This window comes from Panthera leo, chromosome C2 (assembly GCF_018350215.1).
Source record: "Panthera leo isolate Ple1 chromosome C2, P.leo_Ple1_pat1.1, whole genome shotgun sequence".
Taxonomy (NCBI): domain Eukaryota; kingdom Metazoa; phylum Chordata; class Mammalia; order Carnivora; family Felidae; genus Panthera; species Panthera leo.
The window spans coordinates 5,112,596-5,125,382 of NC_056687.1; the positions used below are offsets into that span (position 1 = coordinate 5,112,596).

At 41.5% G+C, this 12,787-nt stretch overlaps 1 protein-coding gene across 1 annotated transcript in view; it reads left to right on the forward strand.

Annotated features, from left to right (window-relative positions):
• Window positions 1-12,787, forward strand: part of DSCAM (DS cell adhesion molecule) — a 754,840-nt gene that overhangs the window by 126,867 nt on the left and 615,186 nt on the right. Inside the window, exon 3 of the mRNA XM_042902977.1 lies at window positions 2,484-2,801. Coding sequence (XP_042758911.1) covers window positions 2,484-2,801 — 318 coding nt within the window. The remainder of the gene's footprint in view (window positions 1-2,483; window positions 2,802-12,787) is intronic.

A 12,787-nucleotide genomic window follows, 5' to 3' on the forward strand; every position in this document is an offset into this window, starting at 1 on the left:
CTCCTTAACTATACTAGGATTAAACATTTATTTTGCGTTTTTTCTTGCAGGCATTTGAATAATTTCACATTTATATATGAAATATTTCTCACATACATTCCTGTGTTCAAAGACTATTCTTAACAAGGCTAACTTTTGTGAGACAAGAGAACGAATTCAAATATGACTAAATTTTATTTAGTTCAAATTACCTAAATCCAGTTGACAGAAGAGTAATGTGGGAACAAAAAAGAATCTGGTGGAATTAATTAGCCTCAGAGAGTGACAGTTTCCTCCCTCCTAACAACGTGTTTGGGGTGATGTCAGTTTCCTAGAAAGCTCAAATGTAAAATCACCGTGCTACTCTCAGCATTTTTATTTGAGTTGAAAGCTGTAATGTTTAACTATTAACTGTGCTTCCGATCTGAGCCAATTTCTTAGTTAGCAATAATTTTCATATTCTGATTTATGGAGCATTGCTAAAGATTTTAGTTATGGTTGGGAGAGAAAGCCATCAAAGTTACTACTCGATGAACACCCCCCCTCCCCGCCCTTGCCTGTCTTCTCTTTGAGTGAGTCTGTCACTTTTACAAAGTGGCTTTTTCTCCACCATCTTCTGGCGTGGTGGTGTTTCCTCCATGGTGTCCCCTCTTTTCTCAGCTCAGAAGTAGTCAGCACTGGTTCCAGTGGGCAAGCTGGTGGACACTTCCGCTGAGACAGATCAGCAGGAAGCGGGTGGATGTTCAGATGAGATACCTGGGGGTTGCTGACTGTCCTAAACACAGCTTCTCCGGGATTTGGCTTTACAGAGGAAAGGCAGCCATATGCTGACAGTAAATCTTCATCAGAAAGACCGAATCTGGCCTCTGTGAGCTCCTAGCCCTGAATCCACGGTCAAGTGACAAAATCCCCACCTCTTCTTCCGTAAAGTGGAGCCTGTGCTCTCCTGGCAGAGCTCCTGTTCACAAGACTAAAAGAACACCTTGAGGATCACAGCATTGCCTGGGATGGTATAGGCGCTCGGTAAATGATATTCTCATCTCTGCCCAGTGAGACTAATTCCAGGCATCGAGGGCGTCTTTTCTCACGTGAATATGTGACTAAGAGTGCGTTTGTTTTTAGAAAGTCACATAGAAGCACAAATGTCTGCGAGGTAGGTCTTCACGGCGTTTTAAAACCTTTCGTTAATTTTTGGATTCTAGAAGTTGTTCCCTTTGTTCATGGAAGTGACACTGTGACTACTGGTTACCGAGTGCAACATAGGCACTCAGTAAATGAATTAAAAAGCCAACTATGTGTGAAGAGGTTTGCAGATATCTTACTCGTAGCAATGAAAATAGTTTAAATAACTAAGATCAGGAAAACAGTTCAGAGAATCATGTTATATAAAATCTGCATCCACTATTTACTTGGAAGGTCTGTATAGAAATATGGAATCTTGTATATGAAACGGCGTTAAGAGAATGAAGCATAGCCTATAACAATTGCATGGTTTATGTATTCGCATTATTACATAGAATTATCGTAGAGGTGCATACGGCACGTGGGCAGATGGACCAGAAGAGGAAGCTGCCACGGGCCGGTGGGATTGAATGATACAGCTGTCAAAGTTCTCATTTTCACCACTGCCCATTTTTGAGTAAAAAATGCCCTGTTGAGGGGCGCCTGGGTGGTTCAGTCGGTTAAACGTCCGACTTCGGCTCAGGTCACGATCTCACAGCTCGTGAGTTCGAGCCCCGCGTCGGGCTCTGTGCTGACCGCTCGGAGCCTGGAGCCTCCTTCGGATTCTGTGTGTGTCTCTCTCTCCCCCTCCCCGGCTCATGCTCTGTCACTCTCTCCCTGTCAAAAATAAATAAACATTAAAAAAAATAAAAACAAATGCACCATTGCTTTGATGCTATTTGTAGAAAATCAGTTGTGCTTTTCAAAAAAACGTTTTACATACAAACGTACATTTTCATTTGTAAAAATTGTGACTAATTTCGTTCGAGAATATGGCTCAGTGTGGCTCCCACCCAGAGCAATTTAGCCCTAGCAACTGGATCCAGTCCTTCATCCTTTTAGCTTGTGCTTATCAAGCACCTGCTGGCTGCCAGGCTCTGCACTCTAGGTGACAGGGTGAGCGAATCATGACACTTTTCTCAGGGGTCTTACGTTCTAGAGGGGGAGACAAACAATAGAGGAATACGAAACACAGAGCATGATTCCCAGTAGTGGTCATTCCTGTGGAGACAGAGCAGGGCGTGGGGAACGGGCTGGTAAGTAACCTGTCACAAGTTAAGGTCCAGGGTAACTTCGCAGTTTGTGTACAGAGTGTGTGAGATGAGTTGACGCCTTATTTGTTCGTACCGGCCTCTGTGTCCACAGTGGAGCAATTTTGAATGGTTTCGTTGTAGTCAAACCTGGCGATTGTTTATCAGAACAACCTTCTGAGGCCGGGCTGACTGAAGGCCAAGTTCAGAGCGTGCACCTCCCTGACCAATTCTTGTGTTGTCTTCTTGTAGTTTTCAGTGAGGACCTTCACTCCAGCCTCTACTTTGTCAATGCATCTCTGCAAGAGGTAGTGTTTGCGAGCACCACGGGGACCCTGGTGCCCTGCCCCGCTGCAGGCATCCCTCCTGTGTCTCTCAGATGGTACCTAGCAACGGGCGAGGAGATCTACGATGTCCCCGGGATCCGCCACGTCCACCCCAACGGCACTCTCCAAATTTTCCCCTTCCCTCCTTCAAGCTTTAGTACCTTAATCCATGATAATACTTACTATTGCACAGCTGAAAATCCTTCAGGGAAAATTAGAAGTCAGGATGTCCACATCAAGGCTGGTGAGTACGTTTCCTCTGCTTTGTTCCTTCTGTGCCTGCTTTGGGGGGGTTGGGGGAGGTGGGCGTTGGCGAACAGTAAACCGTCATCAGCTGAGGACCAATGAAAAAAACCCTGTGGTCGGATCATTCGGCACTCCTGACAGCTTCTTCGAGACGTCAGAGCATCCCTTGACGGGCTTTCAAAATGCCTTGTGTCGCTGGAGCTAAGACGTGGAATTAGCGATAGCAAGTGGGTGAAGTTCAAGCTGCAGACGTATTGTGTTTTGACTGATTGATGCTCTGACTCGGACTTTCAGTGTCTCAAGTCCACTGTGTTTGCTTCCTGCCCTGTCTCTGCTCTTTCCTCCCCTAGGGGCAGGCAGTGTGGGGGCGGGGAGGAAAAGGGGAGAGGGGAGGGACACAGAGCTGAAGTGGAACAAAACTTTGGCATCAAGGTGTGATGTAACTGGAAATGAAACACACAATAGGTCTAATATTCTTGTATTCGTGAAATTAAAAAAGGAGCATTTTAAACTTTTTTCGCTGTGTCACAGGTTGCTGGAATATTGTCAATGAATAAATCCTGAATTGGTTGTATTCTTTTTAATACCCTATATGTATATATATATATATATATATATATATCCATATATGTATACCCATATATACCCATATATATATATATATACCCATATATATATACCCATATATATATATATATATACACACACATATATATATATATATATATATATATATATATATATATATACACACACCCAAGTGGTCTCCAGCAGAGAACCCGAGGTGGGGCTTGAACTCACGAGCCGTGAGATCACAATCTGAGCCGAACTCAGATGCTTAACCCACTGAGCCGCCCAGATGCCCCAATTACATTTCTATAAGTCAGCCGAGGAATACAGTCTGAGATCCACAGACATAAAAAAGTTACACATACAGGACACATTGTGTCATTTTACAGATTGAACAAAGCCCCGAAAAACTAACGCACAGCTAGATTCTAGTTAGCAAACAGCATTTTAGGTTTCTTTAAGCTTCACCCTACAAATACTACAGGAGACTGACACAATACAAGGTCAGGGCAAAGAGAAGGTGGCTCTGATTGTTATCTTAGGCCCCAGGTAGCTGGGGGAGCCTGGTTATAATTTCTGTGGCAAGTAAGGAGATGCTTCTTGAAGGCTTTGCAACATGAGCAAATTATGAGATGTTTCTGGATTCCTGCATATGATCTCTTTGATGTAAGCAATCAAACGTTAGACTACAGTTCATTCTGCTAGTGACTCATTTTCCCAACTCTGTTTTGATCTCTGTGACACGCTCACAAATCCCAGCACCTGAGCAAGAACGTACTCGAGAAAGGAAGAAAAAGATGGGCTTTAATCAGCAGATATGAAAAGCTGATACCCCGAATAATTAAAATAAAGCAAATGCAATTTGTAGGGAGACCTCTAAACCTGACAGTCAGGAGGACATAGGGAGTGCCTTTCACTTGACAGGCTGACAGTGTTCATGATGTGTTTACAGAAACATATTTAGAGCCTACAAAGCGCCACTTACAGAAGAACCTGGGACTTCAAACAGCTGTGCTTGTGTGTGTGTGTTAATGCGCTGTTTCTGTCTTGGGTTTCTTGTCAGATAAAGAATTAAGTGCTTACTCCTGTATAACTGCCGTTTTTGAAATTCGTCATGGAATCGATTGCTTTTGCGTGCCACTGAATGTGTCGGGGGGGTGGAAATCACATCGCCTTGTCTGGTGGCTGTTCCTTCCACAGAAGGAACGTTCTTGCTGTTCACGTGCGCGTATTCCCGACATCGAATCGTACTGAGTACACGTGCAGCAGACAGACGTGTGTTTGCTGCCTCGGTGTGGACTCACGAGATGGACAGGCACGCTGCCCAAATGCAATTTATTTTCCCATTTGACTTTCCTTCTTGTTGTGAAGACATTATGACTGTAATGGTCTTTTAGCTTTTTTTATTGGATGCTTGAAAATCTGGTTTCCCCATTTTTATGTAGATGCTCGTGTAGAACCGGATGGCCGTTTGCAAGAGCAGGTGGTGGGTGACCGGTGACGCTACCCAGTGACAGGTATAGGGTAGAGTTGAGCAGAATGGGGGCTGGCCCCCGGGTGGTGCCTCATCTCAGGTCTGCGTGCCTCAGTGTCCCTCTGGATTGGGGCTGGGATTTTCGTGGAGTAATCCTTTAGGTAAAATGGCCTCATAATCCCTCCTTTGGTGGTTCAGGGAATTCTCATTCTTGACGTTTTTCAGTGACTTTGACTTAGGTGTTGGTGTCACCAAAGCGGGATGGTTCCTCTGTCATGTTGCAGGAGTTTTTACGTCAGTACCCAGGATTCACAGTCTCGCTGCTTAGAAGAATGAAGTGGACACAAAATGAGCTCCAGGCAGAAGTTTATTAGACTGTAAGATTGAAAAGTAAGAAAAATAGGAAAGCTCTCTTTACAGAGAAGGGCCCTTTGAAAGTGAATGCCCCAGGACCACAGGCAAGGATCCTTGTCGTAGAAGGTTCTGGTCAGCCCTCCCCCCTCCCTTTCCCCTCGGTCCCTCTCAGGTCCCACCCTTATGGGCCTCATGGCTCTAGGTGCTGGGGTGTCCGTTCCTGATTGGCTCTCATCGTACGAGGGGTGGTCTATGGCCATACTTAGGTCTTTTGTCACATTCCTGAGAGAAACCTGAGGGGGAGTAGGTGGGTCTGTTACATTCGTAAGAGGAACCTTACGCCTGGGTGGGGGAGGGGGGTTTCTGTGGTCAGATACTCCCAGCATTGTTCCAAAATAGGACTCCCCCCCCCCCCCCCCCCCCCACCTCAGGTCCTAATCCTTCCCTCTGGGCCTGTTTTATCATACCTTTTCCTATCATAATGTCACATGAATCTGCAAGGCTGGTCACCTTGCACATCAAAGACCTTCTTCCCCTTTCTGTTCCAAGGACAGGATGCAGTATGCAGCTGTACTTCCCCTGGCCCGCCCTCCCCCCCCCCCCCCCCCCCCCCCCCCCCGGCCCCTAGCAAATAGGGGCCCATACTGCCCCTAGCAGTATGACCTTGGGCAAGTACAAAGAAATTCTAGTGGTTGTTTCCTCCTTCATTGACTGTGGCTGGGGCTCGAACCCAAAACTGTGAGATCATGACCCGAGCCGAAGTCGGAAGCCCAACCCACTGAGCCACCCAGGCGCCCCTCCCCCAGCCCAGTTTTAGTAAAACTCCTACTCAGTCCTCCCTTCCCTTTGACATCTGGCCACTCATAGTTCTGATCAAGTTCCTCATTCTTACTTTGATGTGTGAGTCTGTCCTACCTTTGGCCTTGATGTATCCTCTTGGTAAATCTTCCTCCTGCTGAGACCCGCACTCTGCCCTTTGGCTAGAAAACCCCACTTCTCCTCGCTCTATTTGGAGTTGAGAAAAATTTCTCTCCGAGCCTGCTGGAATAGTCGTGAGTCCTATTACAACAGTCTTGAATAAAGTCTTCCTTTACATTTTAACAAGCATCAGAATAATTACAATTTTTTTCTTTAACAATAAACAAACTATGGTGAATCTATACAATGGAATACTATTAAGCAATGTAAAGAAACAAGCTACCGAGTTTTGAAAAGACAGGGAAGAACCTTAAATGCATCTCACTAAGTGACAGAAGCCAATCTGAAAAGGTTATAAACTGTGTGATTCCCACTCATACACATTCTGGAAAGGGTGAAACTATAGAGACAATAAAAAGATCAGTGGCTTCCAGGGGCTCCAGGGGAGGAAAGGAGGGACGGATAAGTGGATAACAGGACATTTTTAAGGCAGTGATGCCTCCATTCTGGATGATACCTTAATGGTGGATACATGGCATTCTTTTTTTTTTTTTTTAATATTTATTTATTTTGAGAGAGAGAAGAGAGAGAGAGAGTGTGCAAGTGTGAGTGGGGGAGGGGCAGAGAGAGAAAGGGAGAGAACATCCCAGGCAGGCTCCCTACTGTCAGCACAGAGCCCAGTGTGGGGCTCGAACTCACGAGAGCCGTGAGATCATGACCTGAGCCAAAATCAAGAGTCAGACACTTAACCAACTGAGCTACCTAAGCGCCCCTGCATGATATTCTTCATGGAACGAAAGAACCTTCATGTAAACTATGAGCTTTAGTTAATAACAATGTATAAATACTACTCATGAATTGTAACAAATGTATGTAACACTAATGAACTAATGCAACTTGATAACCATGAGAGAGACTGCAGGGGTGGGGTGAAGAGAGTGCATGGGAACACTCTGTACTTTCTGTGGAAGTTTTCTATAAACCTACAAATGGCTCTAAAAAATAAAATCTATTCCAAAAGAAGTGAAAACATTATTTCGGGGAGCTTGGTATACAAACAGAGTCCCCAAAGGAATGGATGGGAAAACAAACAGACAAAATAGATGAAGAGTGGAAATACTGGCTAAAATTTTTCAAATTTGATAAAAACCATAAACTTGAAGATCCAAGGAGCTCAACAAACCCCAAGCACAAGGTACACGAAGAAAATTCCACCGAGGCCCATCAGAATCAAATTTCTCAGGACCAGTCTAAAGACAAAATGTTAGAAACGGCCAGAGGAAAAAGACACGTTACACAGGGAAGAATAAAAACGGGAACAGCAGCAGATTTCCCTTCAGAATCAATGTGAGAAGACAGAGAAGCAACACCTTTAAAGTACTGAAAGGAAGTGTAATTTGTAAATCTAGAAATCTATGCCCACTAGAAGTATTTTTCAAAAATAAAGGTGAAATAAAGGCTTTTTTTTTTTTTTTTGGACACACGAAAGCTGGAAGAATTTAGCAGCAGCTGACCTGCGCTTGTAGAAATCTTAAAGGAAGTTCTACCATCATAAGATAAATGGCTCCTGATGGGTTCTTGGATCTGCTGGAAGGGAAGAAGAATGACAATGGTAGCTATATGGGTAAAGAAATTACGTTTTTCTAGAATTAGAGTATAACCGACATGCAATATCCTATTAGTTTCAGATGTACCTCATAGTGATTTGATATTTTTACACATTAAAAGATGATCTTCCTGGTAAGTCTAGTTACCACCCATCACCACAAAATGTTATTACAATATTACTGAGTCTGTTCCCTGTGCTTTACATTATATTCCCGTGACTTATTTATTTTATAACTGGAGGTTTGTACCTCCTAATCCCCTTTACCTAGTTCACCTCCCTGCTCTGGTAACCAGCAGTTTGTTTTCTGTGTCCATAAGTCCATTTCTGTTTTGTTTGTTCATTTGTTCTATTTTTTTTGTTTTTGTTTTGTTTTGTTTTTTTTAGATTCCACGTATAAGTAAACTGATGTGCTGTCTCTCTCTGACTTATTTCATTTAGCATAATACCCTCTAGATCTGCCCATGTTGTCGCAAATGGCACGATTTCATCTTTCTTATGTCTGAGTAATATTCTGTTTTATACACACACACTCACCCCCCTCCCCCTATATTCCTTATCTTCCTATCTGTGGACACGTAGGTTGCTTTCATATCTTGGCTATTGTAAATAGCACTGCAGGGAACATAGGGGTGCATATATCTCTTTGAACTGGTGTTTTGTTTCTGTTTCGGAGAAACATCCAGAAGTAGAAGTGTTGGACTGTATGGTGGTTCTGCTTTAAACTCTTTGAGGAACCTTCGTACGGTTTTCCCTGGTGGCTGTGCCATTTTACATCCCCACCAACAGTACATGAGGGTTCCCTTTTCTCTATGTCCTTGCCAACACTTACTATTTCTTGTCTTTTTGATAATAGAAAATCTGAGCAGTGTGAGGTGATACCTCATTTCCTTGATGATTAATGATATTGAGCATCTTTTCATATGCCTGTTGGTCATCTCCATGTCTTTGAAATGCCTTCCCAATCTTTAATCAGATTGTTTTTTTTGTGTTTGTTGTTGTTTGATATTAAGTGCTATGAGTTCTTTATATATTTTGGGTATTAACCCTTGTCAGATGTTTGATTTGCAGATATCTTTTCCCATTCTGTGGGTTGCCTTTTCATTTTTGATATGGTTTCTTTCACTTTGCAGAAGCTTTTTAGTTCAATGTGGTCCCACTTGTTTATTTTAGCTTTACTTATCCTTGTATGAGGAGACCGGTCCAAAAAAATATTGCTAAGACAAATGTCAAACAGCTTACTGCCTGTGTTTTTTTTTTCCCTTTTCTAGGAGTGTTGTCTATGTTTTCTTCTAGGAGTTTCTTCTAGGAGTTTCTAGGTCTTACATTCAAGTTTTTAATCCATTTTGAGTTGATTTTAGTGTGTTGATATGGTGCAAGAAAGTGGTCCAGTTTCATTCTTTTGCATGTGTCTGTCCAGTTTTCCCAGCACCATTTATTAAAGAAATTGTCTTTCCCCCCTTGTATATTCTTGCCTCCTTTGTCATGGATTAATTGACCACAAATGCATGCGTTTATTTCTGGGCTCTCTGTCCTATTCCACTGATCTATGTGTCTGTTTTTGTGTGAGTACTATACTTTCTGGATTACTATAGCATTGTAGTATAGTTTGAAATCAGGGAGCATGATACCTCTGGCTTTGTTCTTTCTCAAGATTGTTTTGGACATTCATGGGCTCTTATGGTTCATAAAAATTTTAGGATTCTGTGAAAAATGCCATTGGAAATCTGTAGATGGCTTTAAATCATAATTTTTTTGGTATTTATAATAGATTCTAAAAGATTTATAATCTTTTAAAAGACCATCTGACTATTTAAACAAAAATAATAATAATGACTTGTGGAGTTTATAACGTATGTCTAAATAAAATGGATGGTAATTAATAGCATTAAGGCCTGGAGTAGAGATGTGGCAGTATAATATTGTAAGGTTATTTTTTTATATGTGAAGTTGTGTAATATCACCTGACTATAGATTATGATAAGTTACAGATGTATAGTCTAAGATGTACAGCATCCGCTAAAATAGCAAAACAGAGAATTATGACTAATAAGCTAATCAAGGAGGAAAAAAATGGAATGACTCAAAAAAATTTCAGTGCTAAACATATAATGAAAAAATAGGAAAAAGGAAACAATAGATGGTGAAAATAGAAATAAAATAACAAGATGATGAATTTAAACCTAACCATACCAATATTCACATTAAATATAAATGTTATAATTATCCGAATTAAAAGGCAACAATTGCTAGATTAGATTCAAATACTGTTTAAAAGAAGTGTACTTTATTTTTAAAAAAATTTTAAAAATATTTATTTACTTTGGTAGAGAGAAAGTGAAAGGGAGAGTGCATGTGAGTGGGGGAGGGGCAGAGAGCGAGGGAAAGAGAGAATCCCAAGCAGGCTCTGCGCTGTTAGCATGGGATTCAATCCCATGAGCTGTGAGATTATGACCTGTGCTGAAATCAACAGTCAGATGCTTAACTGAATGAGCCACCCAGACACCCTGAAATGTACTTTAAATATAAAGATGCAGATATGTTAAAGGTAACAGGATGGGAAAATATGTATTATGCTCATCAAGTCAAATACATTTAATCAAAAATATCAGAAGAAATCTAGAGTAAGTACATTAATATCAAAGTGTATTTCATAGCAAAGAATATTACCAGGGCTAAAGGTCATTTCATAATATAAAAGAGTCATTTAATTCAGAAGATATTGACCATTCTAAATGTTTATGCCCCTTATTTCAGCACTTCAAAATACATGAAGTAAAAACCAGTCATGGCCAAATTATGGAAAGAGCCCAAATGTCCATCAACTGATGAATGCATAAAGGAGATGTGGTGGTATACACACACACACACACACACACACACACACACACACACACACACGCAATGGAAAACTAATCAGCAATGAAAAAGAATGAAATCTTGCCACTTGAAACAATGTGGATGGAACTAGAGGGTAGTATTCTAAGCGAAATAAGTCAGAGAAAGAAAGATACCATATAATTGCATTCATGTGGAATTTGAGAAACACAACAGATAACATTGGGGAAGGGAAGGAAAAATAAGATAAAAACAGAGAGGAAGGTAAATCATAAGAAACTCTTAAGTACAGAGCACAAACAGGATTGCTGGAGGGGAGGTGGGTGAGGGGATGGGCTAAATGGCTGATGGGTATTGAGGAGGGCACTTGTTGAGATGAACACTGGATGTCGCATGTAAGAGATGAATCACTGGGTTCTCCCCCTGAAGCCAAGACTACGTCGTATGTTAACTAATTTGAATTTAAATAACAAAAAAAACAAGAGTAAAATTTCTAGGAGAAACAGACAAGTCAAACTTTATCATTGGAGATTTCAATATCCCTTTTTTATTAAGGAGCAGTAGACAGAATCAGCAAGAATAGAGAATACTTGAAGGGCAGTGTTAGATATTCGACCACGTTGACGTTTAAATAGAGAACATTGAATCCAACAGTGGCACAATACATACACTTTTTAAGGTCACACGGAAATTTACCAAACCATATTATGGGAAATGAAGCAAGTCCGAGGTGGATTTTTTATTTTTTTTAATGTTTATTTATTTTTGAGAGACATACAGCACACGCACAAGTGGGGGAGGGGCAGAGAACGAGGGGGACAGAGGATCCAAAGCAAGCTTTTACAGCAGACAGCTTGATGTGGAACCCATGAACCCATGAACCACAGGATCACAACCGGAGCCGAAGTCGGACGCTTAACCAACTGAGCCACCCAGGCCCCCCTCAGATGAATTTTTTTAAAAATAAAATTATATAAAATATGTTCTTTGACTGCAGTGGAACTAAGTTAGCAGTCACCAACTCCAGGAAATCCCCAAATACTGGGATACTAAATAACACACTTCTAAATAGTCGGTGTAAAAGAAAAAGCAGAAGGAAAACTAGAAGGTATTTTTATTTAAGTTTATTTTTGAGAGAGACAGAGACAGCATGAGTGGGGGAGCGGCAGAGACACTCTTGAGAGAGAATCCCAAGCAAGCTCTGTGCCACAGAGCCTGATGAGGGGCTCGAACTCACAAAACCGTGAGATCATGACCTGAGCTGAAACCAAGAATACCTAACTGACTGAGCCACCCAGGTGCCCCAGAAGGTATTTTGAATGGAGTGAAAATGGAAGCCCAATATCTAAGAAAGAATTTTGGGGACACCACTAAAACAGTGCCTGGGGGGGGCATTTATTGTTTAAAAAACCCCAATTAGAAATTAAAAATTGTCTCAAATACTGATCTTGGCTTCTATCCTAAAACAAGAAAAGGAGAGCAAATTAAAACTAATATAAGCAGAAAGGAAATAATATAAGTCAGAGTCAAAATCAATAAATTATAAAACATAGCAAATCCAGGAAGCCAAAACTTTTACATGGATATTCATAGCAGCTTTATTTGTAATAGCCCAAAATGGGTCAAAGCCCATCAACAGATGACTGAGTAAACAAATTGTGGTTCAACCATAAAATGGGGTGAAAAGGAATGTATTACTGAGCTCCCCCCACCTTATCTACGGGGGATGTGTTCCAAGATGCCCAGTGGATGCCTGAAACCATGGATAGTAACAAAGTCTACATATACTGTGTGTTTTCCTATACATACATTTCTGTGATAAAGTTTCATTTATAAATGATGCCCAGTCCGAGATTAACAACAAAAGTGATAAAACGGAATGATTAAAACAATGTGCCGTGATAAAAGCTATGTGAATATGGTCTCTCTCTCCAAATGTCTTATTATAGTGTCCTCCCCCTTCTTGTGACGTGAGATGATAAAGTGCCTCTGAGGTGACATGAAATGGGGTGAGTGAAGTACGCATCGTGATGTAGCCTTCGGCTTACCATTGACCTTCTGATGACACATCAGAAGGGGGATCATGTGCTTCCAGACCTCGGTTGACCGAAGCTAACTGAAGCCATGAAGAAAAGGAAAACCACAGATGAGGGGCGGAGTGCTGTGTTGGTAAACACAGCAACAGGCGAGGAATCTCAAAATATCTATACTGAGTGAAAGAAGC